At 37.4% G+C, this 23,706-nt stretch overlaps 1 protein-coding gene and 1 long non-coding RNA gene across 2 annotated transcripts in view; one reads left to right on the top strand and one right to left on the bottom strand.

Annotated features, from left to right (window-relative positions):
* The window catches only part of LOC115211682 (proprotein convertase subtilisin/kexin type 7), a 63,641-nt gene extending 55,356 nt beyond the window's left edge, over positions 1 to 8,285 (top strand). Inside the window, exons 13-17 of the mRNA XM_029780326.2 lie at positions 1,291 to 1,447; positions 2,480 to 2,574; positions 4,435 to 4,528; positions 6,121 to 6,235; positions 7,803 to 8,285. Of these exons, the coding sequence (XP_029636186.1) occupies positions 1,291 to 1,447; positions 2,480 to 2,574; positions 4,435 to 4,528; positions 6,121 to 6,235; positions 7,803 to 8,201 (860 nt within the window). The 3' untranslated portion in view covers positions 8,202 to 8,285. The remainder of the gene's footprint in view (positions 1 to 1,290; positions 1,448 to 2,479; positions 2,575 to 4,434; positions 4,529 to 6,120; positions 6,236 to 7,802) is intronic.
* Positions 682 to 23,465, bottom strand: LOC118763646. The gene is made up of 3 exons (XR_004999410.1): positions 23,453 to 23,465; positions 11,818 to 11,827; positions 682 to 806 (listed from the first exon to the last, which is right to left on the bottom strand). It is a non-coding gene; the product is annotated as an uncharacterized LOC118763646 (long non-coding RNA).
* Positions 23,466 to 23,706: the final 241 nt, after the last annotated feature.

Consider the following 23,706-nt stretch of genomic DNA (forward strand, 5'->3'; position numbering starts at 1 on the left):
AATTTGTTTGTCTTTCGTTCATAGAATACTTTTTTGTTAAAGATCATTTGTGATCCAATAATGTCACTGAGATCTCCTGAAACAGTTTAATTTTTAAAGATTAAAGATTTGATTGACTTATAGTATTAACGTATTTCATTTTAATATTATTTTCAAAAGTGAACTAATGCAGAAATTAAACTTTAGCATCTAATTGAAGTTGAAGAAACTTCTTTACATATTACATGGATTATACTGAGGGGCAAGTTGATATTAAAATTTATTTAGTATTGAATTTTAGACAAAGAAGACTTTTCTAATGTAAATTGTGCTTTTTCTTTATTAAATTCTGTAAATGACATTGTAGGATAGTTGTAAGAGGTCAGATTTGAACATAAAACAGATAGGATATTTGGGCCAGATGTGGCTAGTTTAACTACTAAAGCATTAATATATTGATTATCGGTTTTGTTTTTGGTAATTATCTCAAATTATGAACAAGGAAATAATTTAGAGTAGGTACAATCAGCGTATTGTAAGAAGCAAGTAAAAGGGTTGGTGACAGGAAGGACATTCAACCTAAAACACTACCTCAAAAATCATGGAATCATGATGAGTAAACTGTCATAAAGCCTACATGATTAACCCTAACTTTAGCAGGGAAAATGACCCTAAAACCCTTTTATGTATCAAATCTTTTTATTCTATCCAAACGTTCTAATAACAATGAAAAGATTTAAAGGTGATTTTATACCCAAAAGCTTATACCCAACCCATTTGATACCAATCATTCCTAGACAACCTCTGGTTTTATAATACAAAACTCCCTGTTTTAAAGTTCATGTTTTTATTAAAATCTTCTGTCATGATCTTAATGAAGAATGTTTGTTATATTCTATACCCCAGCTTGATGAAAAACAGTGTTTAACTAAATCCATATTCTTGATTATTTTCAAACCTAATCAAAAACATTGGCAATGTATTTCATTAGAAACAAGGTCACAAAATCAGAAAGGAAATGTTTCTCAGTAATTGTAATTCTTTCCATTCCAAAATTTTAAAAATAACTCTAATGAGAGTTTAAATAAATGAGATGGGCGGCAGGAAGTTTAGATTAAATAACATTACTTTTTTTATATGCTCCTCAGCTTAATTTTAAATTCTGTTGCTTTCACAGCTGCATTCTCTTTTAATAAATTTTTACAATGATAGTTTGGGTTTTCTGGACATTACAAGTGTAGCTGATAATTTCAGAAGTTTGAAAAAAATCATATGAATTATATTTACTTATTTGAAAATTATATTTTTCAGTAACTAAGAAAGACCTACAAGGGTATGTGCTGAATGTTCTTGAACATGTATTAGTCACAGTTAATATAACTCACCATTTTCGTGGTCAGTTAGATATCCAACTACTGTGTCCAAGTGGTACTCATTCAATGATTGCTCCACCTAGAGCAAGTGACAAGTAATTATCAGTTCAGTTTTTATATTATTAGTTTTCAATTGAAAATGTCTTCTTCATTCTACATTTAAAAGATTCATATTTTTAAAAAATAAGTTGGTCAAAGGAAAGAGGAACTGAGATCAGTATTAGTGATGTTCAGTTTAAATATGTGTAGGTCAACATTTGTAAAGAAAATGTGGATAAGTGAAGAATTCAGTTGTTTGGAAGAGAAAGGATTTTATCAGAGTTTAGTGCAGAATCTAGCAAGTAAGACACAATACAAGTAACTAGCTATATAAGCTAAACCAAATGCTGTGAGTTCAAGCTTTATGAAAGCCATTTTCTGGGTGTTGCTATGCTTTTCTCAATCTGATTTTTGATGTTCAGGTGGTCAGCACTTCTTCCAATTGTAAATATAACTATTTCAATGGTATGTTAATATCCAAATTGGTAAATTCATTTCACCTGTGCTTGTATTGTGAAATGAATGTAAAAGAAATTTGTTTACCTTCATGAAAGTTAGAGCATGGGATAGTTACTGAGCATTAAAGGTATCACTTCATGTATGCAAGATGGATGGTTGTGGTGGTATGAACATGTGATATACATGCTAAGTGAGAAAGAGGAAGAGATTTGTGGCAATGGTAGTCTGAAGACATGGAAAGAAATGACTAGGTCAGATTTCAGAACAAGATGACAAAAATTATTTTTGTTATTTAGCACAAAGCCAGCTCTGACTGAGCAGACCAATATTTAAAGACATTCCAACTGTGACCATTCCATCTTTTACTCAAGGAAATTTTATTTAGGAATACAATTCTCAATATGTCTTACCTTTTATAAGATGGAAGGTGTAATATGAAGGATATTTGGTTACTATTTATAGCAAGCAGAGGCTCTCTGTTGACAAACTAGACACACTATAGAAAAGATCTGTTCAAATCATACTAAATTGGAAATTATGATGTTGATGATTACTGTGAATATGATTAAATATGAAAACAGTATCATAAAAATTTGTATATTAAAATGTTTATTTGCTTTTCAAAATAGGTCTGACAGAGGTTTAAAAGGCTGGTGGTTTAGTACTGTTAGATGCTGGGGTGAATCTCCAATTGGAACTTGGAAGCTTCTTATAAAAGATATCAGTAAGAAAACATTTTTTTATTTATACTTTAATAAATTTTGTTGAATATTTAACTGTAGAAAATTTCCTATATCTCTGTTTCGTTTTGTAGCAAATTGCATGAAAGTTTGATGTCTCAGCTTTGAAATAGTAGCATGACTGTGTGGTTAAGAAGCTGACTTCGCAACTACATGGTTTCAGGTACAGTCTCACTGCCCAGATCTATGGACAAATGTCTTCTAATATGGCCCTGAGACAAACAATGGCTTGTCATGGAAACTGTGTGCAAGTATGTTGTCTTTACACACACACACACACACACATATATATATATATATCAATCAATTTGTTGAAAAGGAAAACAAACACCAAGCTGAGACATCGCAAGTCGTATATGTTATTAAAAATAATTCAGCAATTTTTAAAGTATTACTGCTGTTTCTGGGATATCCCAGTAATGGTCAGCAACTGGTGTTTGTAAAATTTCATTGGACTAAAGGTAGGTGACATTGGCAACTGGTGTTTGTATGGTGATTGGAGTTGCAGTTTTGGAACCCGGGTGGAGGGTTGTTACTGAAGTTTCTGTAGTGATCATCAGTGTATTTTGTCGATTTAAATAAGAGTTTTGACTGTTATTTCCAGCAGGTAGACATACTTAATATGTCCTTTGATTAATTTTAATCCCTCAGCTATTTAATGCTTCTTCTGGCCCTGCAGTCGCCTATATTATTCATTTTGTTATTTTTTATTTTAAAAAGTTACACTGGATAATAAGAAAATTAATGATATCTTAGCATTGATTCACATACCCTTGATAGCATTTAACTAACAGCTGTACACCACTACATAGCTAAACGTGTGCTCTTTCATGTATGTATATTACATATTGTAGTAGTGGGATAAAGTATGAAGTCACTAAGGATATGTTCTCTCAGATTTTGATTGCGATTTCAGTTTGTTTGCTCTAATTGTTCACTCTCAAGCATCTCAACTCAGTAGATTACAACCTGAGACAAAATATACTGACATAATGGATGTTCTGAACATTGCACTTGATGCATTGTTGTAATTGTTCTGCCATTTTGCCTTCTGAGTTAAAATCCTGCTATGGCCTACTTGTGTGGGAAACTTAACCCATTGCTCAATTTAACACTATCACTTGGCATGTTAAGGACCTTAAGCAGAGTCCACTTTTTTGCAAACATTTGAGCCAAGCTTGGGAGTTGAGAATACCACCCTCTTTCCCTCTCACCTGTCTCAGAGGCCCTGTAATAGATCATAGGCTCTGTCTTACTTCCTGACTAAAAATAACAACAACAAAAACTATACTAATCTAGTTTTATGCAATAATTTAATGACATTATTAAGAGGATTAGCAAATACTAGATGTAATTAGTTCTAGCTGAAACAAAGAAAATGAATGATGATAGACCATAGCATAAAAATAAGTAACTTATTAATAGATTAAGAAAAATCAACAAGTCTAATTATCTGTGTATGAGGTTGATTTTGTACTCTCTGAAATTTACCATCACATGAATTTAGACATCACAATTCCTAATATTTGGAATTGGCAGAATTGTTACTGCGCTGGGCAAAATGCTTAGCGCCATTTCATCTCTCTTTACTTTCTGATTTCAAATTCTGCTAAGATCATCTTTACCTTTCATCCTCTTAGGGTCAATGAAATAAGTACCAGACAAGTACTGGGGTTGGTGTAATTAACATACCCCCTTCCCCCAAAATGGGCACCCTTGTGCTAATGTTTGAAACCAGTATTTGGTTGTCATTAAAATCCAAGTAACTTCTTTCACTAAGTTTAGCATTAGTACATTTTTAAAACATGACTGAGTTTTCTTTTTCATTTATTTGCTACCTGCAGATACATCTGACAAACGATTTGGCATAATTAACTACTGGAAGCTCAAGTTGTATGGTTCTCCAATGATGCCAGAGGAATTTCAAGATCGTCGAAAGTAAGTTTTTGTAGAGATTTGTTTGCATATGTCAGAATACGGTTTATTTTAATTTAATGAAAACATTTGAAAAATACCTTGTGGTATTTGTTCCAGTTGTGTACATTCTAAGTTCAACTCCTCCTGAGGTCAACTTTGATTTTCCTCTTTTTTGGGAGTTAGTAATTTAAAGCACCAGTCAAGTGGGGACAATATAATCAACTAAGCCCTACTCTCAAAATTGTTGGTCTTGTACCTAATTTAAAAACAGTTATTTGAAATATTTTTGTTTTCTTATAAGTTCATATAAGAGTATCAGGGATTGGATTTTGCTCTGAGTAACTTAACCAATTTACTTTGCAGCTTAAAACCAACCTAGCTTTGTAACATTTACATTCTGTTAATTAGTATCACATTTTTACATCATTCAAATGCTTTTATCATACTGTTGAAAACTAACTATAATTGTTATTTCTGATTAGACATAGCAAATAATTTTAATTCTTTTTCTTTTGTTGGTTTAATCTGTAGAAAGGGGCTATGCCTGTAACTGTCATATGCTCTTTGATGTGGTTAATGTTCTTCTTAAACAATTTCAAGTTGACATGCTGAAAAATTATGGTCCAGGAATGAATTAGCATGGCCAGGAGTAAATTAGGATTAATGAAGAGCAACTACTTGTTTTCCAGATTATCAAAATTTCAGTAGATTACTTCATGTGTCTCTTAGTGTTCAATATCATCAGGCAACTGTTTCTCTTGAGAATTCATGTGAAAACAGTGTTATTACCATTAAGATTAGTGAAGCTTTTGATCCTGCTTTACATGAGAACCTCCTTGCTAAGTTATCTACCTATGAAAAGTTTGCTATCTCACCAATCCATCACAACAGATGTTGTTGTGTCTCGCCAGTTTGCATTCTACCAATACTCATCTTAGAATTCTGCTACATACCACATTCTTCTGACCATATACACTCCTATGCAGATGATAGAATCATTCACTCCCACTTAACTTTCGGCAGACAAATTTCATCCACTTGGCACTTTGTGCTAGACTTTCTCTGCTTCCACAAACAAAAACCTTAGAAAAAAAATTCCTCAATGTCACCATGGCAATCTTGAATTTCATTGCCATAATTAATGGATGTGTATTATATATATGATAGTGTATTACTCAATTGCCTGCTTGTAAAATTAATGTGCAAGTGGCTGAGTACTCTACATACACACATACCCTTAACGTAGTACTCAGAGATAAGGCTGGCCCTTTGTATTACTACTACAACTCGTTTTTGACAACTGAGTGGACTGGAGCAATGTGAAATAAAGTGTCTTGCTCAAGGACACAATGTGATGCTGAGAATCAAACTCACAACCTCACAATCATGAGCTGAATACCCTCACCCCTAAGTCATGTAAATAAATATGGTATATGACTTTCTGTTTATTAACTTTATATATATATATATATATATATATATATATATACACACACACAATCATGTTGCTTTACATGCATATCAGTCAACAATCCTTGTTTACTTAAGGGATAACACAAAGCTTTCCAACCTAAATAAGACAGTGTGTTCATATGTACATTTATTTATTTTAGAGAGGTTTTATCAGCCATATCAAATTCAGTAATACAGAATAAGAAACCTGCACTTTGCCAAACTCTTCCAAAACACGGCAAAGATATCATTCCAATTTCAGAAAGAGTTCTTAAGGTAAGAATATAACTTTTTATCATTAATTTCTGGCTTGATGATATTTATTCATATATTGATACATCAACACTGTTTTGCATTTCTCATGTAAAAAAGACTTAATTATGCTTGCCTGATGTATAGTCTAGTGATCTATAAAAAAGCTAGACTTGTATCAAAGATACAAGTGATTAGTTTCAATATTTTCAGTAATTAATTTAAAATTCAGTTAGAACTTTCATAGTTTCTGTTCTCATTCTTCATTACTGAATATGTGTAGATAATTGTCTGTGTAATAGTCCAATATATCATTAAAGATTTAATCAAAGACTTTCAAAATAATTTCTAAGCATTGAAGGAGGGAATTTAGCAAAAAATTCTAAACATGAGCAAGATTAAGGCATTCTAAGACTCTCAATAAAAGTGGTCATTCTCAGTCTTGAAAACAAAACAGGCATTAAATGTAATAACATACATCAACAGTAAGCAATGAAATCAATGGGAATACAAATATTTACAGTGTGATTTCAGAAGGAACAAATTAATACTACACAGTGAAACTGAAAGTGACCATATACTTATTTCATGCAATGAGAATTGGTGGAAAATGTTTCTGGAATCTTCTAATGAAGAATAATGTGATATAATGTGTGTCTCTGAAGTTTGACAATAAAGACTGAATCAAATAGAGAATAAGCTGTATATGAACTTGTGGAACAAATTATATACAAGTAGTTAATATATACAGAAAATATACTATAGAATACTAATAAAACATTTGTAGTATAAAGGTTGGGATGAAGTAATTCAGTTCATAGAATGTTTAACTTCAAAGATAAAAATATATCAGATCAAGATGCAAAGAATATTTGCCCACTTATTTATCTTATAAATAATAGTCATTACAGAAAATAATAGTCATTATCATTTTTGTTGTCATCGTCGTCATCATTTTACTTCCATTTTCCATGCTGGTATGGGTTAGATGTTCAGTGAGATCCTATAGGTTGGAGAACCTAATGTTTACTAACTCTTCCCTAAATTTATAAACTTTAGTTCAGCAGTCTTATATAAACTGGCCTTGTTTCTAAGCTATACTAGAGAACTGGCTTAACAAGACCATGAAAGACATTGATTTTGAAGGATGGGCTTAAAGCAGATGTCCAAATATTGGCCAGTATATTGCAAGCTGGCTTAAATACAAGAGGAGTTCACCACATATGAACATAGGTTTAAAAACCTTTTGTGTAAAATACATCCAACACTAAAACAAATTCATGGGACTATACTATTCACCACACAAACAGTGATGTAACAAAGTACAATTTATTGGGTGCTGCTTTAGAGTAATAGATGAGCTAGTATCATCCATTGTCCTTTGGAGACCATGGCCTATGTGTAGGAAGTCACAAGTCCTTGTATTTAGATGTTGTCAGAGATATGAAATGTAAGGTGTGATACCTTGATTTAATCATACAAAGTCTATCTTGATTGAGGGTGCTGAGTGTTGTGATGAGAACAGCTGTATGAAATATATAACATCAGTATTGTTGTCTTCTTATTCAATTTTCATTCTGTTCTTTTATAGATTTTGGCTGCAACTAATATATTCTTGGTCTTCCTAACATTATACCAAATGTTTGAATACATTGTATGTTATAAGGATGAAAAGAAAGAGCAAAAAGAAGTATTGCAACAGCAAATGCAGGCACATCGAATTCAGCAATATGCTACTGCTGACAATGATGGTATAGTAGAATCAGAACGGTTGCTTCAGGATCAGGACAGTAGGAGCTCGCCAGCAGCTTTTGATTCCTCTGAAAGCATTAAAAATATGTCAGAAAATGTATCTCTGGACCTCACTTCAGAGCAGTTACAGTTAAACAGTCACTTTGAAAGCTACGAGTTAACTAATTCTCAAATGCAGGATAATGTTGACAGTGAAAATGATCCTATTGAAATACAGGAATCTTCTTTAATGACATAACCAGACAGAGGCGTTTTGAACAAGAGCATTCTTCCAGAAAATTTCTCAGGTTTACAATGCAGCACTTTTGGTATATAACCCATGCAAGCATGGAAAAATGTACATGTTAATAATGAGGATCATGATGAAATAATGCCGAATTGCAAAACAATTTTGTAATGATGTGTCTGTGATATTCATTTTCAAGAAATTATGAACTAAACACAAATTTTACTACCATTTATCTTCATGCATTTATGTGTGTACGTGTGTGTATACATGTATATATAGTTATACACAAAAGATAAATACAAATACACACACATCTATTTTATAATTCATAGTTAAGATATTTTTATATAAACAATAGTAATCAGTTTATTGTTTATAAATATATTCCAAAACAAACATATATTAGAAGGCTTGAGTGTGAAAGGAATATTTAGAATTTAAATACATTCTTCAGAGAAGACATACCAAGTTTCCATCACTAATCAATTGCATAGAATATCCCTTTGTTATATAATGCAGTCATATATTTGTCAAAAATTAAGCTATCTACTGTTGGAATTGCTTAAGTTGTATATTTGTACATTTGTTAGCTTGTCAGTAGACAATATATGTATTTTACACACAACACAGTGCAAATCAGAAGGAGCAAAATAAATTTACATGTTAGAAAGTCTGGCTTTGAGAGAAATATTTAGAATATAAGAATTCTGTAAAGAGCAGTCATCAAGTGATGGAACACTTCACAGTTTCTCCGCATCAAATGCTTAGAATGTATTTACATTTTAAATATTTCTTTCACAGCCAAGTGTTCTAATATTTAAATTATTTCACTCCTTCCTAATTGTGGTACGTTGTGCTTAACTAATGATGAGCAACCAAAAGCAAAATTATGCAAATTAAGTTATGCACAACAGTAATATCCCTAATATATGCTTGCATTCTATAGGAGGTGAATATCCTAGGCTAATGAATCAGGGAAAAAAACTGAGTATATCTTGTCACAGGAGAATTCAACAAACCATCAAACAGTCCATCAAGAGATCAAATTATTTTATTTCTGCACATCAAGACCATACAAAGAATGTTTACATTTTAAATATTTCTCTCATGCCCATCCTTTCTAATATTTAAATCTGTTTCAGTCATTCTTTTTTCTGCTGTTTTGTTCATGAAATGTGTATGTATATATATGTGTGTGCGCGTGTGTGTATATATATATATGTATGTATGTATGTGTGTGTGTTTGTGTATGTATATATATCTATGTATGTATGGATATGTGTGTGTGTATATATGTGCGTATATATCAAAATAAGCAACAGGATATCTAGAGATTATGCAGTACGATTGTTTCAAGCAACTTCATTTAATTGAACAATGCAACCATTACATCAATCTAAATGCAGAGCAATCCTCAGCTGCAGAAATACGTAGAATTAAATTAAATTAAAACAGATGGACACATTAGTATAATTTTACCTAAAACCTCCAAGAAGGTAAGGAGATAGACAAAGAACATGCTGTCTTCACTTCAGCTTAGAAGCTACTAAGGTATTTAGGAAGAACAACTTGTTAGAGATCTAGCTTTTCACTGTTTTTTGGGGTCAGATTTAATTTATAGTCTTGTTTATCAAATCTTTGTAAGTCAAAATCTAAGGCCAAAGAACAATGAGCAGTGACTGTTAGGAAAGGGGCTGAGAAAGTTGACAGAAATCATAGTGGGTATAGTCATAAAACTATCAAGATTAATTTGAAGCAATATAATGAGATTTGGTAAAGGAAATCTTAAATCAAGATGTTAGCTGACAAAAGGGCAAGACTTTAGTAAAGTAATAATGATAATACGGGGGGGAATTTTATCATGGGGTACTATAGTTAAATATTTTAAACAATATTGCCATAGTTTATAATTATGGCAATATTGTAAATATTAATATTCCTTTAGTTAATACCAGGTATTATAAATACAAGCTAAATAAGTAAATATTTATAGATACAAGCTAAATAAGTAAATAAACAATTTTTTAGTTTAAATACTTGAATTATTATACATTTTCTATAAGTTTTCTCTATTGATGTTACTAAGGTATATATACTTCATCGTGGTTTTTAGTGATTAAGCTATTTTATTCCTTTTCTATGGTGATCTACCCTACCTGATCATTTTAATACTTTATAATTTTTTCTTATCTGCTTCCCCTCTGGCTTAAGACAGGTTTATTTAGCCTGAGGGGAAGCAGATAAGAAAAAATTTGCCAATGTTCTGCACCGCGAGGACCAAACACTAGAGGTATTTTGTGTTGCAAGACAGTGTGAGCTGGTAGAGAAACATTAGCACGCCAGAAAGTCTGCTGAATGTTGACCAACAGAGGGACCGGCTATCTGAATTGACAGTACCTTTCATGTGCATCTTGCTAGATTGGCAATGAAATGTAGGCGGCTGACCGGATGGATTCTTAGAACCTTTAGAACAAGAGACCAGGAAACCATGATGGTCCTCTGGAGGACACTTATCCTAAGCCACTTTGACTATTGCTCTCAGCTATGGTCACCATCCAGTGTCAAGTTAATCGCAGAACTTGAGGTGATCCAACGAAGCTACACCAAGAAGATAGCCTCTGTGCAGCATATAAGCTACTGGGAAAGACTCAAGAGATTAAGACTCTATTCCTTAGAGCGTAGGCGAGAAAGATATGCCATAATATACATCTGTAAGATCCTAGAAGGACTTGTCCTAAACTTTGGCATCGAAAGTTACACAAATGCTAGAACTGGGTGCCACTGCATAGTGCCAAGGACTCCAAATTTGCCATCAAGATGTAGGACAAGATACTGTGATAGCCTGGGCTTCAGAGCCCCACAGCTCTTCAATATCCTCCCGAAGAACCTGAGAGACCTGCATGGAGTGGATGCAGATGTCTTTAAAATAAAACTGGATCTCTTCCTGTCAGGTGTCCCAGATGAACCAACTTCACGGCAGGAGGTGCAGATGAGGGCAGCTGCATCGAACTCTCTCATGCACCAAATGGCAGTTGTTAAAAAGCATTTGTGAAGTAAAATTATGTAGCAACACCAAATGGTGGTGCCCCAGCATGGCCACAGCTCATGAGCTGAAACTAGATAAAACAAAATAAAAATAAAATATATATGTATGTGTGTATATATATATATATATATATAATATATATATATATATATATATATCAATAATACAGTGATTGTTTCTTATCAGGAACAAAATGTTTAATAGGACTGTTGCTTCTTTTCTGTTTCTTATCGCCACATTCTCTCTCTTTGTTTCTCTCTCACTTTCCCACTCTCTTACTCTTCCTTTCTTTCGGACTTGCTCTCACTTTCTCTTACTGTCTATCTTTCTCTATCTATTTCTCTTCCATTTATAAAAAACAAAAGATCTTGAGTAAGCTGAGAAAGAAAGTATTTTGAAAGATCAATCATAAATATCAGGCAATGACAACGGAAAGCACACTTGCCTTTTGTATGTCCCACTATTTAAGCGATTAAAAATAACAAAAAAAGCATGTCTTTGTTAAATTTAGTACTTATTTTGGGAATTTTTCAACGATTGACCGTGCAAATGAAAGCTCTAAACATGGGCTACATGCACCTGTAAATTTCTGAAAAAATGAAAATTGTAAACAATCAAAAATAAAAGACAAAAATAGGTAAAAATGAGAAATTTTTTACGGTGATGGTGGACGATAATAATTCATTCTAAAACACCTGTGACGGGAATATTTAAACTTTTGCGGCTGTCTACACTTTCTCTCTATAGATACAGACAGATGTACAGTGAGAGAGATGGTGGGAGAAAGAGTAACAGAGAGATGGCAAAGCTGTCAAACATCGTTATAGAGAGAATGTGGAGGGAAGGAAGGAAAGAGAGAGACGGAGGAAGACAGGGTGATATGCGAAAGGGAGAAATGACAAACACTTGTCGAAGTGTAGGTTTTGTTGTCCTAGTAACTACAGCTTTTGAGATGGTGGTTTCTAACCTAGTCCACTCACATCCTCGCCTCTTTTACATGTCCCTGTAAATTTTGGAGCCAATCCGACCCCATCTAGTTCCAATCCCCAAATGAGACAAATAAACTTTTCGCATTTCAGCTTTATAGATATTGATATATATATATGTATGTATGTATGTATATGAAAAAAGTTTGAAAATGCAATTTTAAAGATGTTTATTTACTTGACCGGTTTCACTTTTTTAGAAAAAGATTGTCAAAAGTAAAATGTAAAGCTTTGTATAAGCTTTGTTGTGGTAAGTACTGGTTGTCACAAATGTATTAAAATACATATATACATCATCATCGTTTAACGTCCGTTCTCCATGCTAGCATGGGTTGGACGGTTCGACCGGGGATCTGGGAAGCCAGAAGGCTGCACCAGGCTCCAGTCTTATCTGGCAATGTTTCTACAGCTGGATGCCCTTCCTAACGCCAACCACTCCGTTAGTGTAGTGGGTGTTTTTTGCGTGCCACCTGCACAGGTGCCAGGCGAGGCTGGCAACAGCCACGGTCAGATTGGTGCATTTTACGTTCCACCGGCACGGAAGCCAGTCAAGGCGGCACTGGCATCGGCCACGATTCGGATGGTGCTTTTTACGTGCCACCGGCACAGAAGCCGGTCGAGGTGGTGCTGGCATCGGCCATGATTCGGATAGTGCTTTTTACGTACCACCAGTCCAGGGGTCCTGGCATCTGCCGGGTGCCAGTCATAGAATTGGTTCAATTTCAATTCCGATTTCAGTTTTGATTTCACTTGCCCCAACAGGGTGCCTGTCGTCGGATGAGGTTCGATATCGACTTCACTTGCCTCAACAGGTCTTTGTGTGTCCAAGGGAGGAAAGGCATGCATAAGTGGGCTGGGCTCACTTGTCCTGCCTGGTCTTCTCACACACAGCATATTTCCAAAGGTCTCGGTCGCTGGTCATTTCCTCAGTGAGGCCTAAAGTTCGAAGGTCGTGCTTCACCACCTCGTCCCAGGTTTTCCTGGGTCTACCTCTTCCACGGGTTCCCTCAACTGCTAGGGATTGGCACTTTTTCACACACCTATCTTCATCCATTCTCGCCACATGACCATACCAGCGCAATCGTCTCTCTTGCACACCACAACTGATGCTTCTTAGGTCCAACATTTCTCTCAGGGTACTAACGCTCTGTCAAGTATGCACACTGACATTACACATCCATCGGAGCATACTGGCTTCATTCCTCGCGAGCTTACGCATGTCCTCAGCAGTCACGGCCCATGTTTCACTGCCATGTAGCATGGCTGTTCGTACACATGCATCATACAGTCTGCCTTTTACTCTGAGCAAGAGGCCTTTAGTCACCAGCAGAGGTAAGAGCTCCCTAAACTTTGCCCAGGCTATTCTTACTCTAGCAGTTAGACTTTCAACGCACCCACCCCCACTACTGACTTGGTCACCTAGATAACGGAAGCTATTAACTACTTCTAGTTTTTCCCCCTGGAAAGTGACGGAAGTTGTTTTCTGCAGATTTTCAGAGTTTATTGCTCCTGAGCATCTGCCACATACAAAAACTATCTTCCAGTTAGCCTTCCTTTGACATTGCTGCACCTCTTATGTGTCCATAGCTTACACTGGGTACATCTTATAGAGTTTCTACCTACACCTTTTCTACAGATCGAGCAGGGCCATCTTCCTGAAGACATTTGTGGATTGTCTACCTTCCTACTTATTAGTACTTTGGTTTTAGCTAGGTTGACTCTAAGGCCCCTCGATTCTAAACCTTCCTTCCACACCTGGAACTTCTCCTCCAGTTCTGATAGTGACTCAGCAATTAGAGCAAGGTCGTCAGCATAGAGGAGCTCCCAGGGGCAACCTGTCTTGAATTCCTCCGTAATTGCCTGGAGGACTATGATAAATAGGAGGGTGCTGAGTACTGAACCCTGGTGGACCCCAACCTCTACTTTGAATTCTTCTGTGTACATGTTGCCAACCCTAACCTTACTTACGGCATCCCTGTACATGGCTTGCACAGCCCTCACCAGCCATTCATCTATCCCTAGTTTCCTCATTGACCACCAGATAAGGGATCGGGGGACCCTGTCAAAGGCTTTCTCCATGTCAACGAAAGCCAGGTACAGGGGCTTTTCTTTGGCTAGGTATTTCTGCTGCAGCTGTCTCACCAGAAATATGGCATCAGTGGTGCTTTTCCCTGGCATGAAACCAAACTGCATCTCGTCCAAGTTGACTCTCTCCCTAATCAGTTGGGCTATGACCCTCTCTGTACCCTTCATTACCTGATCCAACAGCTTGATACCTCTGTAATTATTTGTATCTAGGGCGTCTCCTTTACCTTTGTAGCAGTTGACTAGTATGCTGCTACACCAGTCATTGGGTATGACTCCTTTGTGTATCACCTGGTTAACTATACGGGTGACTAGGTTATAGCCGACACTGCCAGATATTTTGAGCATCTCTGCAGTAATTCCTGATGGGCCTGGGGCTTTCCCTGTCTTCATGCTTCTAATTGCCATAACCACCAAAGAATTGTCAACTCAGATGGCTGGTCACTCTGTTGGGTTGACATTCGGCAGACTCTCTTTATCCCATTCATTTTCTTTATTCAGCAACCTTTCATAGTGGCATCTCCAAACCTCTCTCTTGCATCCTCATTTATCGCAAGTGAACCATCATCCATGCAGACACATTTCTCTCCTACCACATCACGATTCTCTCTCACACACTGTCTTGCAACATGAAATACCTCAAGTCTTTCATCCTCACGGCGCAGAACATTGGCAAATTTTTTCTTATCCGCTTCCTCTCTGGCTAAATAAACCTGTCTCCTAGCTTCCCTTCTGGCTGTCTGATACAATTCCCTGCTGTCACCATTCTTCCAGTCCCTCCAAGCCTGTTTCTTTTGTCTAATAGCCCTGTCAACCACATTGTTCCACCACCACGTTACTCTGTGTCGAGATGGGACTTTGCTCCAGCCACTGACCTCAGCAGATTGTCCCGTAGAAATCTCCAGTTGTCTTCCACATTTAGTGAAGCTATATCCCCTTCTATTTCGTCAAAGGCTTCGAGTAGTATGTCTCTAAATCTCTGTCCATTTGCAGGATCTTTAAGCTTCCAGACCCTTCTCCTCCAAGCTAATCTTCTTCTGGGCAACCATTTAGCTCTGATCCTGAAGTTGCTAACTACTAATCTATGATGAGGAGTACATTCTTCACCTGGAAAGGTTTTGGCATTTATAAGTAGCCCTCTTTCCCTCTTTCTGGCGAGGATGTAGTCAATCTGGCTAGTGTGTCTGCCAGAATGGTAGGTGACTAGGTGAGAGGTAGGTTTCCTGAAGTTGGTATTGCAAACCATAAGGTCATTTGCATCGCAGAACTCCAGCAGCCTGGTTCCCTCCTCATTTCGAGAGCCAAAACCGTAGCCTCCATGAACGCCATGGAAGCCCCTGACATGCCATCCAACATGTCCATTGAAATCACCTGCCACAAAGAGAAGGTCACTGTCATTTGTCAACGAGGTAGCCCGCAATAGGGTGTCGTAGAATTGGTCTTTCTGTCCTTCCGGTAGCCCTGGTTGAGGGGCATATGCCGAGATGATGGTAGCTGACCTATGGTGAAGCACTAATCTAATTTTAAGTACTCTGTCACTTACTCTGACTACCTCGATTACCTTAACTACCCATTTCTCCGCAAAAAGTATATACATTCTTTGATAATAATAAGAAAATGTTAAAAACAGTTTACAAGAAAGTATTTAAGAAAATATTCAATAAAGACTATTAGGAGTTCAATAAAAATCATGTTTGTTTGGTAGTATATATATATATGTGAGGAGCGTGGCTTAGTGGATAGGGCATTCGGCTCATGATAAGTTGTGAGTTCGATCCCGGCGATGTCCCTGAGCAGACAATTATTCCGTTGCTAGTCCACTCAGCTGGCAAAAATGAGTTGTACTTGTATTTCAAAGGTCACTTGTCACTCTCTGTGTCACGCTGATTTTCCCCGAGAACTATAGGGTACACGTGTCTGTGGAATGCTCAGCCATTTACTATTTCACGAGCAGCTGTTCCGTATCGTATCATGGGACCCTCGTCGTCGTAACCGGCGGAGTCTTAAAAAAAATATATATATAATGTAGGTATGTATATATATAATATATATATATATATATATATATAATGTATGGAATGTATATAAGTGTGTTTATATATATATATGTGTGTGTGTGGATGTATATATAATATATATATAATCATCATCGTTTAATGCCCATTTTCAGTGCTAGCAGGTCGCCCTATGATCCAAGGTAAGCACAGCAGGTCACCCTACGATCCAAGGTAAGCACAGCAGGTCGTTCTGCAATCCAAGGTACTTTGGATGGGCTGGGGCTATGTGAAACTGATGCAGGAAACAGCCATGAACTCACATTACCCGTCGGGTCTTTGAAGTCCCAGCATATCTCCAGAGGTCTCGGTTTTTCGTCATTGCCTCTGTGAGGCCCAACGTATGAAGGTCCTGCTTGACCACCTCATCCCATGTCTTCCTGGGTCTACCTCTCCCCCGGATTCCTTCAACAGTTTGGGAGTGGCACTTCTTTACACATCTCTCCTCATCCATCCATAGTACATGACCATACTAGTGCAAACATCTCTCCTGCACACCACATCCGATGCTTCTTATGTCCAGCAAGGGGTGGTGGTGGTGGTGACACCTGTTGCGCTCTTTCACCACAACTTTCTCTCAATCTCTCTTCCTGTTTCTTGAGTAATGCTGCAATGGACTGGCATCCTGTCCTGCTGGGGGAAACACATATGCCACAGAAACCGGGCCCATGAGCCTAGCTAGGCTTGAAACGGGCGACGTTTATCGGTTTTTATATATATATTATTTTAATACATACATATATATATATATTTTTTTTTTTTCTCCCGTGTTGCAGCTCAGAGCTGCAGCCATGCTGATGCACCGCCGTTTTGTGCTACACTGTTATTATGAAGAACCTCCTCTAATGTGTGGCACTTGGTGAAGAATGGAGTTTGATATAGCTATTCTCATTTGCACCTCTTGCCGTGAGGTAGGTTCATCTGGGACTCTCGACAGGAAGATGTCCAGCTTTGATTTTAAATATATATATATTTATGTATATATATTATTTATATTATATTATATATATATATATATATATAAAAAGCACTATCCGAATCGTAGCCGATGCCAGCGCCGTCTCGACTGGCTTCTGTGCCAGTGGCACGTAAATTGCACCAATCCGACCGTGGCTGTTGCCAGCCTCGCCTGGCACCTGTGCGGGTGGCACGTAAAAAGCACCCACTACACTCACGGAGTGGTTGGCGTTAGGAAGGGCATCCAGCTGTAGAAACATTGCCAGATAAGACTGGAGCCTGGTGCAGCCTTCTGGCTTCCCAGATCCCCGCTCGAACCGTCCAACCCATGCTAGCATGGAGAACGGACGTTAAACGATGATGATGATGATATATATATATATATATATATACACACATATTCATACATATACATATGCATACATGAGTGCAGAACATCACCAACAGTAAACAATGAAATACGACAACAAATGAGTTCAATACGCAAACGTGAGAAACAAACGGAAAACAGGTCAAGTAACGTAATGAACAATCCTTCATCAGTTGTCAGCTGTCTACTCATTTTGAGCATTGAATGACCATATGAGTCTTCAAAGACAATCACTCTCATAAGTACCAAGATAATATTTGGGATTTATGGAGAGTGAAAGTTGGGAACAAAAACAGAACAATGGAAACATACAAAGAAACCAAATGAAAACAAACATGGAGGGTCATTAGACCAGAACAATGGTAAAATAGCAAAAGCTGAAGAAATATTTTCTGTGACAAAAGGAAAGATAGGAGATATAATACATCCAGTCCTGAAAGAAAAGAAGATGATCACGTGAGGAAAAGAAAGATGGACGATAGTCATGTGTGAGCAACAAGAGAGAGAGAGAGACAGACAGATAGAAGACTGTGAAGGGGAGAGAAAAAGGGAATTAGAGAAAGGATGAGAGAGAAAATGATAGGGGAGAAAACACTATAGAGTAGAGTCGCATCAAAAAGATTCAGATAAACTTACTTAGAAATGGATACGTGGCATTCCAATGCTCAAAATGAGGAGTAGATAGACAACCGACAACTGATGCAGGGTCATTCTTTATTTTACTTGTCCTGCTTTCCATTTGTTTTTGTATTTCATGTTGTTTACTGTTGGTGACGTCCTGTACCTATATATGCATATGTATGTATATATATATATATATAAAATCTATATTATTATTTGAGTGAATGCTGTACTTCCATGTATGTATGTATTCTTTTATTTGTTTCAGTCGTTTGACTGTGGCCATGCTGGAGCACCGCCTTTAGTAGAACAAATCGATGCCAGCACTTATTCTTTGTAAGCTGGTACTTATTCTATTGGTCTCTTTTGCCTAATCGCTAAGTTACAGGGACATAACCACACCATCATTGGTTTTCAAATGATAGTGGGAGGACAAACACTGTCACACAATATATATATGTATATACATATACATCAGGCTTCTCTCAGTTTCAGTCCACCAAATCCACTCACAGGCTTTGGTTGGCCCAAGGTGCCATGCAGTGGGACTGAACTCGGAACCATATGGTTGGCAACCAAGCTACTTACCACACAGCCACTCCTTTGCCTATAGCTATATATATATATATTGTTACAAACCGCCGTCGCTCAAACTCTTCGGAAACCCGGGACCCTACCAAGTCGAGCGACGACGATTGACTGGCTTCATCGAACGGGGAATTCGCCACAGAAAGAGAGAATTCGGTGGGGGAAGGCGGCAGCGAACACGAACCGGCAACCGGAGAGAACAACAACAACAACAACAACAACAGCAGGAAGAGACGGCAGAAGGCAATTGGCTTACATTTAACAACAGTTTATAACAATTACGACATCAAATACAATGTGATACATAGCAGATACATTAAAGAAAGTAACATGCAACAGAATTAACAAGAAAACAAATCAAAGCATGCAGATACAGTTCAATGTTCAAATCACATTAAAGTCTTTCTCTCTTTTCAACAACTCTTTTCACAATGTCTTTACAATTTCATTTCTTTTTCTCTTTAACACAGTTCTTTCTTTTTCCTCTTTCCTTCTTTCTCTTTTTTTCACATCAATTCTCTTTTTTTAGTTCAACAATTCTTTTCTTTAACACAACTCAGTTCTTTTCAACACATCAAAACATAACAACAAAAAGCAAACATAATCATTACCGAACGTTTTCGCGTCTGCAACTCTGCGACAATAGCCAATGCCTTCTACGCCGTAACCTCCCCTTCAGTTCCTTAATCCTGTCTGCCTGTCTTCCTCTACGCTGTCATCCTCTCGCCTGTCATCTCTCACATTCACTATCTCCAGCAGAACTCCCTGTTACCAACTCGCTCTGTTCCCGACTGTCGACTGACTGACAAACTCCCAGTGCATTGCATTTTAAAGGGTGGTCTCTTAAACTTTCCTTGACTGGCAGAGGGCAAAAGGTCTCCTCCGAATACATAAACCTCCCCAGAAACTGACAGAACAAAAGATTTACCTGTCTCCCTGACACCAGATCACGAGAGTAGGTCGCAGCACTCTTATTTTCTGAACTGAACTGACCCCCATATCACTACCCCCTCCCTAAGCTTTCTCGACCCGACAGAAGCACACTAAACCCGTACCTCCGAGGGCGAGCTCCAGCTGATGCTCCAGGAACTGGAGGTCTCCTTGGGTAGTTTCTCTTCCGGAGGTCTCGTTTCCCACGGCCACCACTTCACCACCGGCCACAAGTTGGCATCTTCCCTCTGCGGCTTGGGTAACGGCTCCGCCAAGGCCACGAGGCTTCCCACGAGCCGCCTACAATAGGCGCACCGTCCAAGGAAGTTCCTTAACTCCTTCACACAAGCAGGGTCCGGCCAATCCTTCACAGTGGCCACCTCCCTCAGTGCTCTATATCCCACGTAGCACCTTGCTGTGCCGTCTTCGTTCCTCGCAACTATCGCCGACGACCAGGGACCGTTCCGACTTTTCACTGCTCTCTGTCGCTGATACCTCCTCGATTTTCGCAGCCGAACTGGGACCATCCTCCGATCCTGCTGCCTCCTCGAGTGACGACCGCTCGGGTCGATGAAACGCTCCGCCAGGTCCGTGCGACCAACATCTGCTAAATCTCGCGACCAACGTCCTATGTTTTCCACCAACGGTTGCTTCTTCCGCAACATCCGAGTGCCAACCAAGCACCAGCGACTCCCTGCGGACCGCTTCCGCAACTGCACAGGTAGACTACCATCTCCTTCAACTGCATTACTGTATTGGCAGAACTGGCCCTGCCGCTGGTTCACTGTCCGGCGCAGTTCCCCGATTTGCCCTCCTGCGCCTATGTATATATAAATATATACACACATATATATATGTATATATATATTTGTATGTATATATCTATATGTATATATACTTGGAAATGGATGCCTGGCGTTCGATCATATAATGATATAAATAATATATATATATATGCATATATACACACATACATGTACATGCCTACATATATATGTATATATACATGCATATATGAGTACAGGACATCAAAAAAACATGAACAAACTGAGAAATGAGAACATAAAAAACAAAGCATGGAAAACGAACTTTTTTTTTAACAACAAAAGAAACAAATAGAGAAACAACACAAACAACATTCCCTTCATCAGTTCTCCCCTGTTTTTTCTACTCCGTGTTTCAAAGGTAAGGACAAAACATGACATTGTTAAAACAGTCCTTCCTGCAAAGCAAATTAAATCAAATTTGGGATTTTTTGCAGGGTTAAAGTGGTCACAAAAACAAGACAGTAAGAACAAAACAGTAAAAAGAAATGGTGAGGGCTACTTAAAATGTTTATTTTAAACATTTTATAATGTTTACTTTTTTTTTTTTATAAATAAATATTAAAAGATATTTTGTCAAAGTTTACGTCTCCTTTTGTTATTTCATTTCAAATAAATTGTGTCTCTTTTTTTTATACTCCCATTTCTACCAAAAGAAAACCACTATGATCTACTCACATCATATTTGTTATATGTGATTCTGTTCTGCAATGGATTAAATAAATCTGTATTTGAGATCAGTACTGCAGCTTGTTAAAATAATCAATTATTGGCTGCCCTTGCTTTACAGAAATATATTATATTTTCTCATAGTGTAGATTTGCATGTGGACTCCAACATCATCAACTACTACTTCCCTCAAACTAATTTACATAGTCACTACCTCTTTTCAAACAACCTTTAAATAATATTTATACTGTTATGTATATTCTTTTATTTGTGGCTGAGTTGGAGGCTCAAGACTACGTACCTAAGCAATATTTTGAATAATATTACATAATTCTCACAATTTCAAATATCCTGTATGCCACAAGGTTATCAGTTTTTCACCACTTAGTTATTTTGTTTACTAACATGCTAGTGAAATGCTTCATAATAATGTTTCAAAAGTCAGAGAGGCAATCATGTAGAGAAACATAAAGATTTAATTGTGCCAATGATAGTATATTACTGGTACTTTATTTTATTGATATCAAAGGAGTGAAAGGTGAAACTGACTTTAGGTTTAACCTAAGAAATGAAATACTCTCTTAGATGTAAAATATTGCCACAAACTACACAATTCCATTTTCTTACAAAAGAAGAATGTCAGCGGGGGTGGATGCTATGTGAGTGTAGCTGCTAGAATAAGAATAGCTTGGGCAAAGTCGGTACTGACTGATTGGCATCTGTACCGGTGGCATGTAAAAAGCACCATTTGAGCGTGGTCAATGCCAGTGCTTGTTGACTGGTCCTGTGCTGGTGGCACATAAAAAAGCACTATTTGAACATGGTCATTGCCAGTACCACCTGACTGGCTCCCATGCTGGTGGCACGTAAAAAGCACCATTCAAGCATGGTCGATGCCAGTATCGCCTGACTGACCCTCGTGTCGGTGGCATGTAAAATGAACCCACTACACTCTAGGAGTGGCTGGCATTAGAAAGGGCATCCAGCTGTAGAAACTTTGCCAGATTGGATTGGAGCCTGGTGCAGCCTTCTGGATTTCCAGTCCTCAGTCAATTTGTCCAACCCATGCCAGCATGGAAAGCGGATGTTAAACAATGATGATGATGATGAAGATAATGGGTATTTGGGACATATCTTATTCGAGGGCCTTTGTGAAACAAGCTTGATAGCTTAACATCACTTTTTGGCATGTGTGTGTAAATGTAAATTGATTTCTACTGAAGAGACACAGCCCAGGTATTTACTTGGAGGGTATAGTTAGTTGAATCAACTCCAATATATCATTAATATTTAATTAATCTACCTCAAAGAGATAAAATGTAATGTTGATTGCTGCATAATTAGTATAATTATTTTGGCACTTGATAATACGCTTTATAGCAGACACTTCAAATGTTCTTTTTACATTAGGTCTTTTCTCATGACCACATACCAGGTTAAGTCAAAAGTTTTTTTGTTTCCTAACCTTTAATTAATAGTTCAAGCAATTTGCAAATGAAAAGCATTTATTTATCAAAATATATCCTATCATATTTTGTTGTCTGTTGCTATCATTGCTGATTGACACCCAACATGGTTTCTGACCAAGAAGAAACTGTTTGAATCAGCTCTTACAAACAATATGACTGGGTGTTAAAACAGCTGCTCAACCACTCAAATGTGGAAGCGATATATATCGACTTTGCAAAGGCCTTCAAGAAAGTCAATCATGGAATGTTATGTCACAAACTGTATGATCTCAGCATAGTCGGGAAATTGGGAGAATGGCTGCATGATTTTCTGAGGGATAGAAGTCAGGTAGTAGCAAATGGGGATGCCTCCAATGACACGCAAATAATGAGTGGTGTTCCACACTATGCACTTTCAGTGTGTATTGGATGAAATATACAAGTAGGCTGAAAAGAATAACATGCAGTTTAATGCTGAAAAGTTTCAAGCCTTGTGCTATCAGCATGCAAAACTAAATGCAATACCAATTAAACACACTGGACCTGGAGAGATTGCAATCCCAGAGACACAGTCAGTGCGAGACCTGGGCATGATTAATGGCGCATCCTTCCATGTGCTTGTTGCTAAGTTGGCAATGAAATGCAGGTGGCTGACCAAATGGATTCTTAAAACTTTTAGAACAAGAGATCAGGAAACCGTGATTGTCCTCTGGAGGACACTTGTCCTAAGCCACTTTGACTATTGCTCCTAGCTATGGTCACGAACCAATATCAAATTAATTGCAGAACTTGAGGCAACCCAACAAAGCTACACGAAGATGATAGCCTCTATGCAGCATATAAGCAACTGGGAGAGATTCAAGAGATTAAGACTCCATTCATTAGAGCATAGATGAGAAAGATATGCCATAATCTACATCTGCAAGATATTGTAGG

Source organism: Octopus sinensis, linkage group LG5, assembly GCF_006345805.1.
Source record: "Octopus sinensis linkage group LG5, ASM634580v1, whole genome shotgun sequence".
NCBI classification, from domain to species: Eukaryota; Metazoa; Mollusca; class Cephalopoda; order Octopoda; family Octopodidae; genus Octopus; species Octopus sinensis.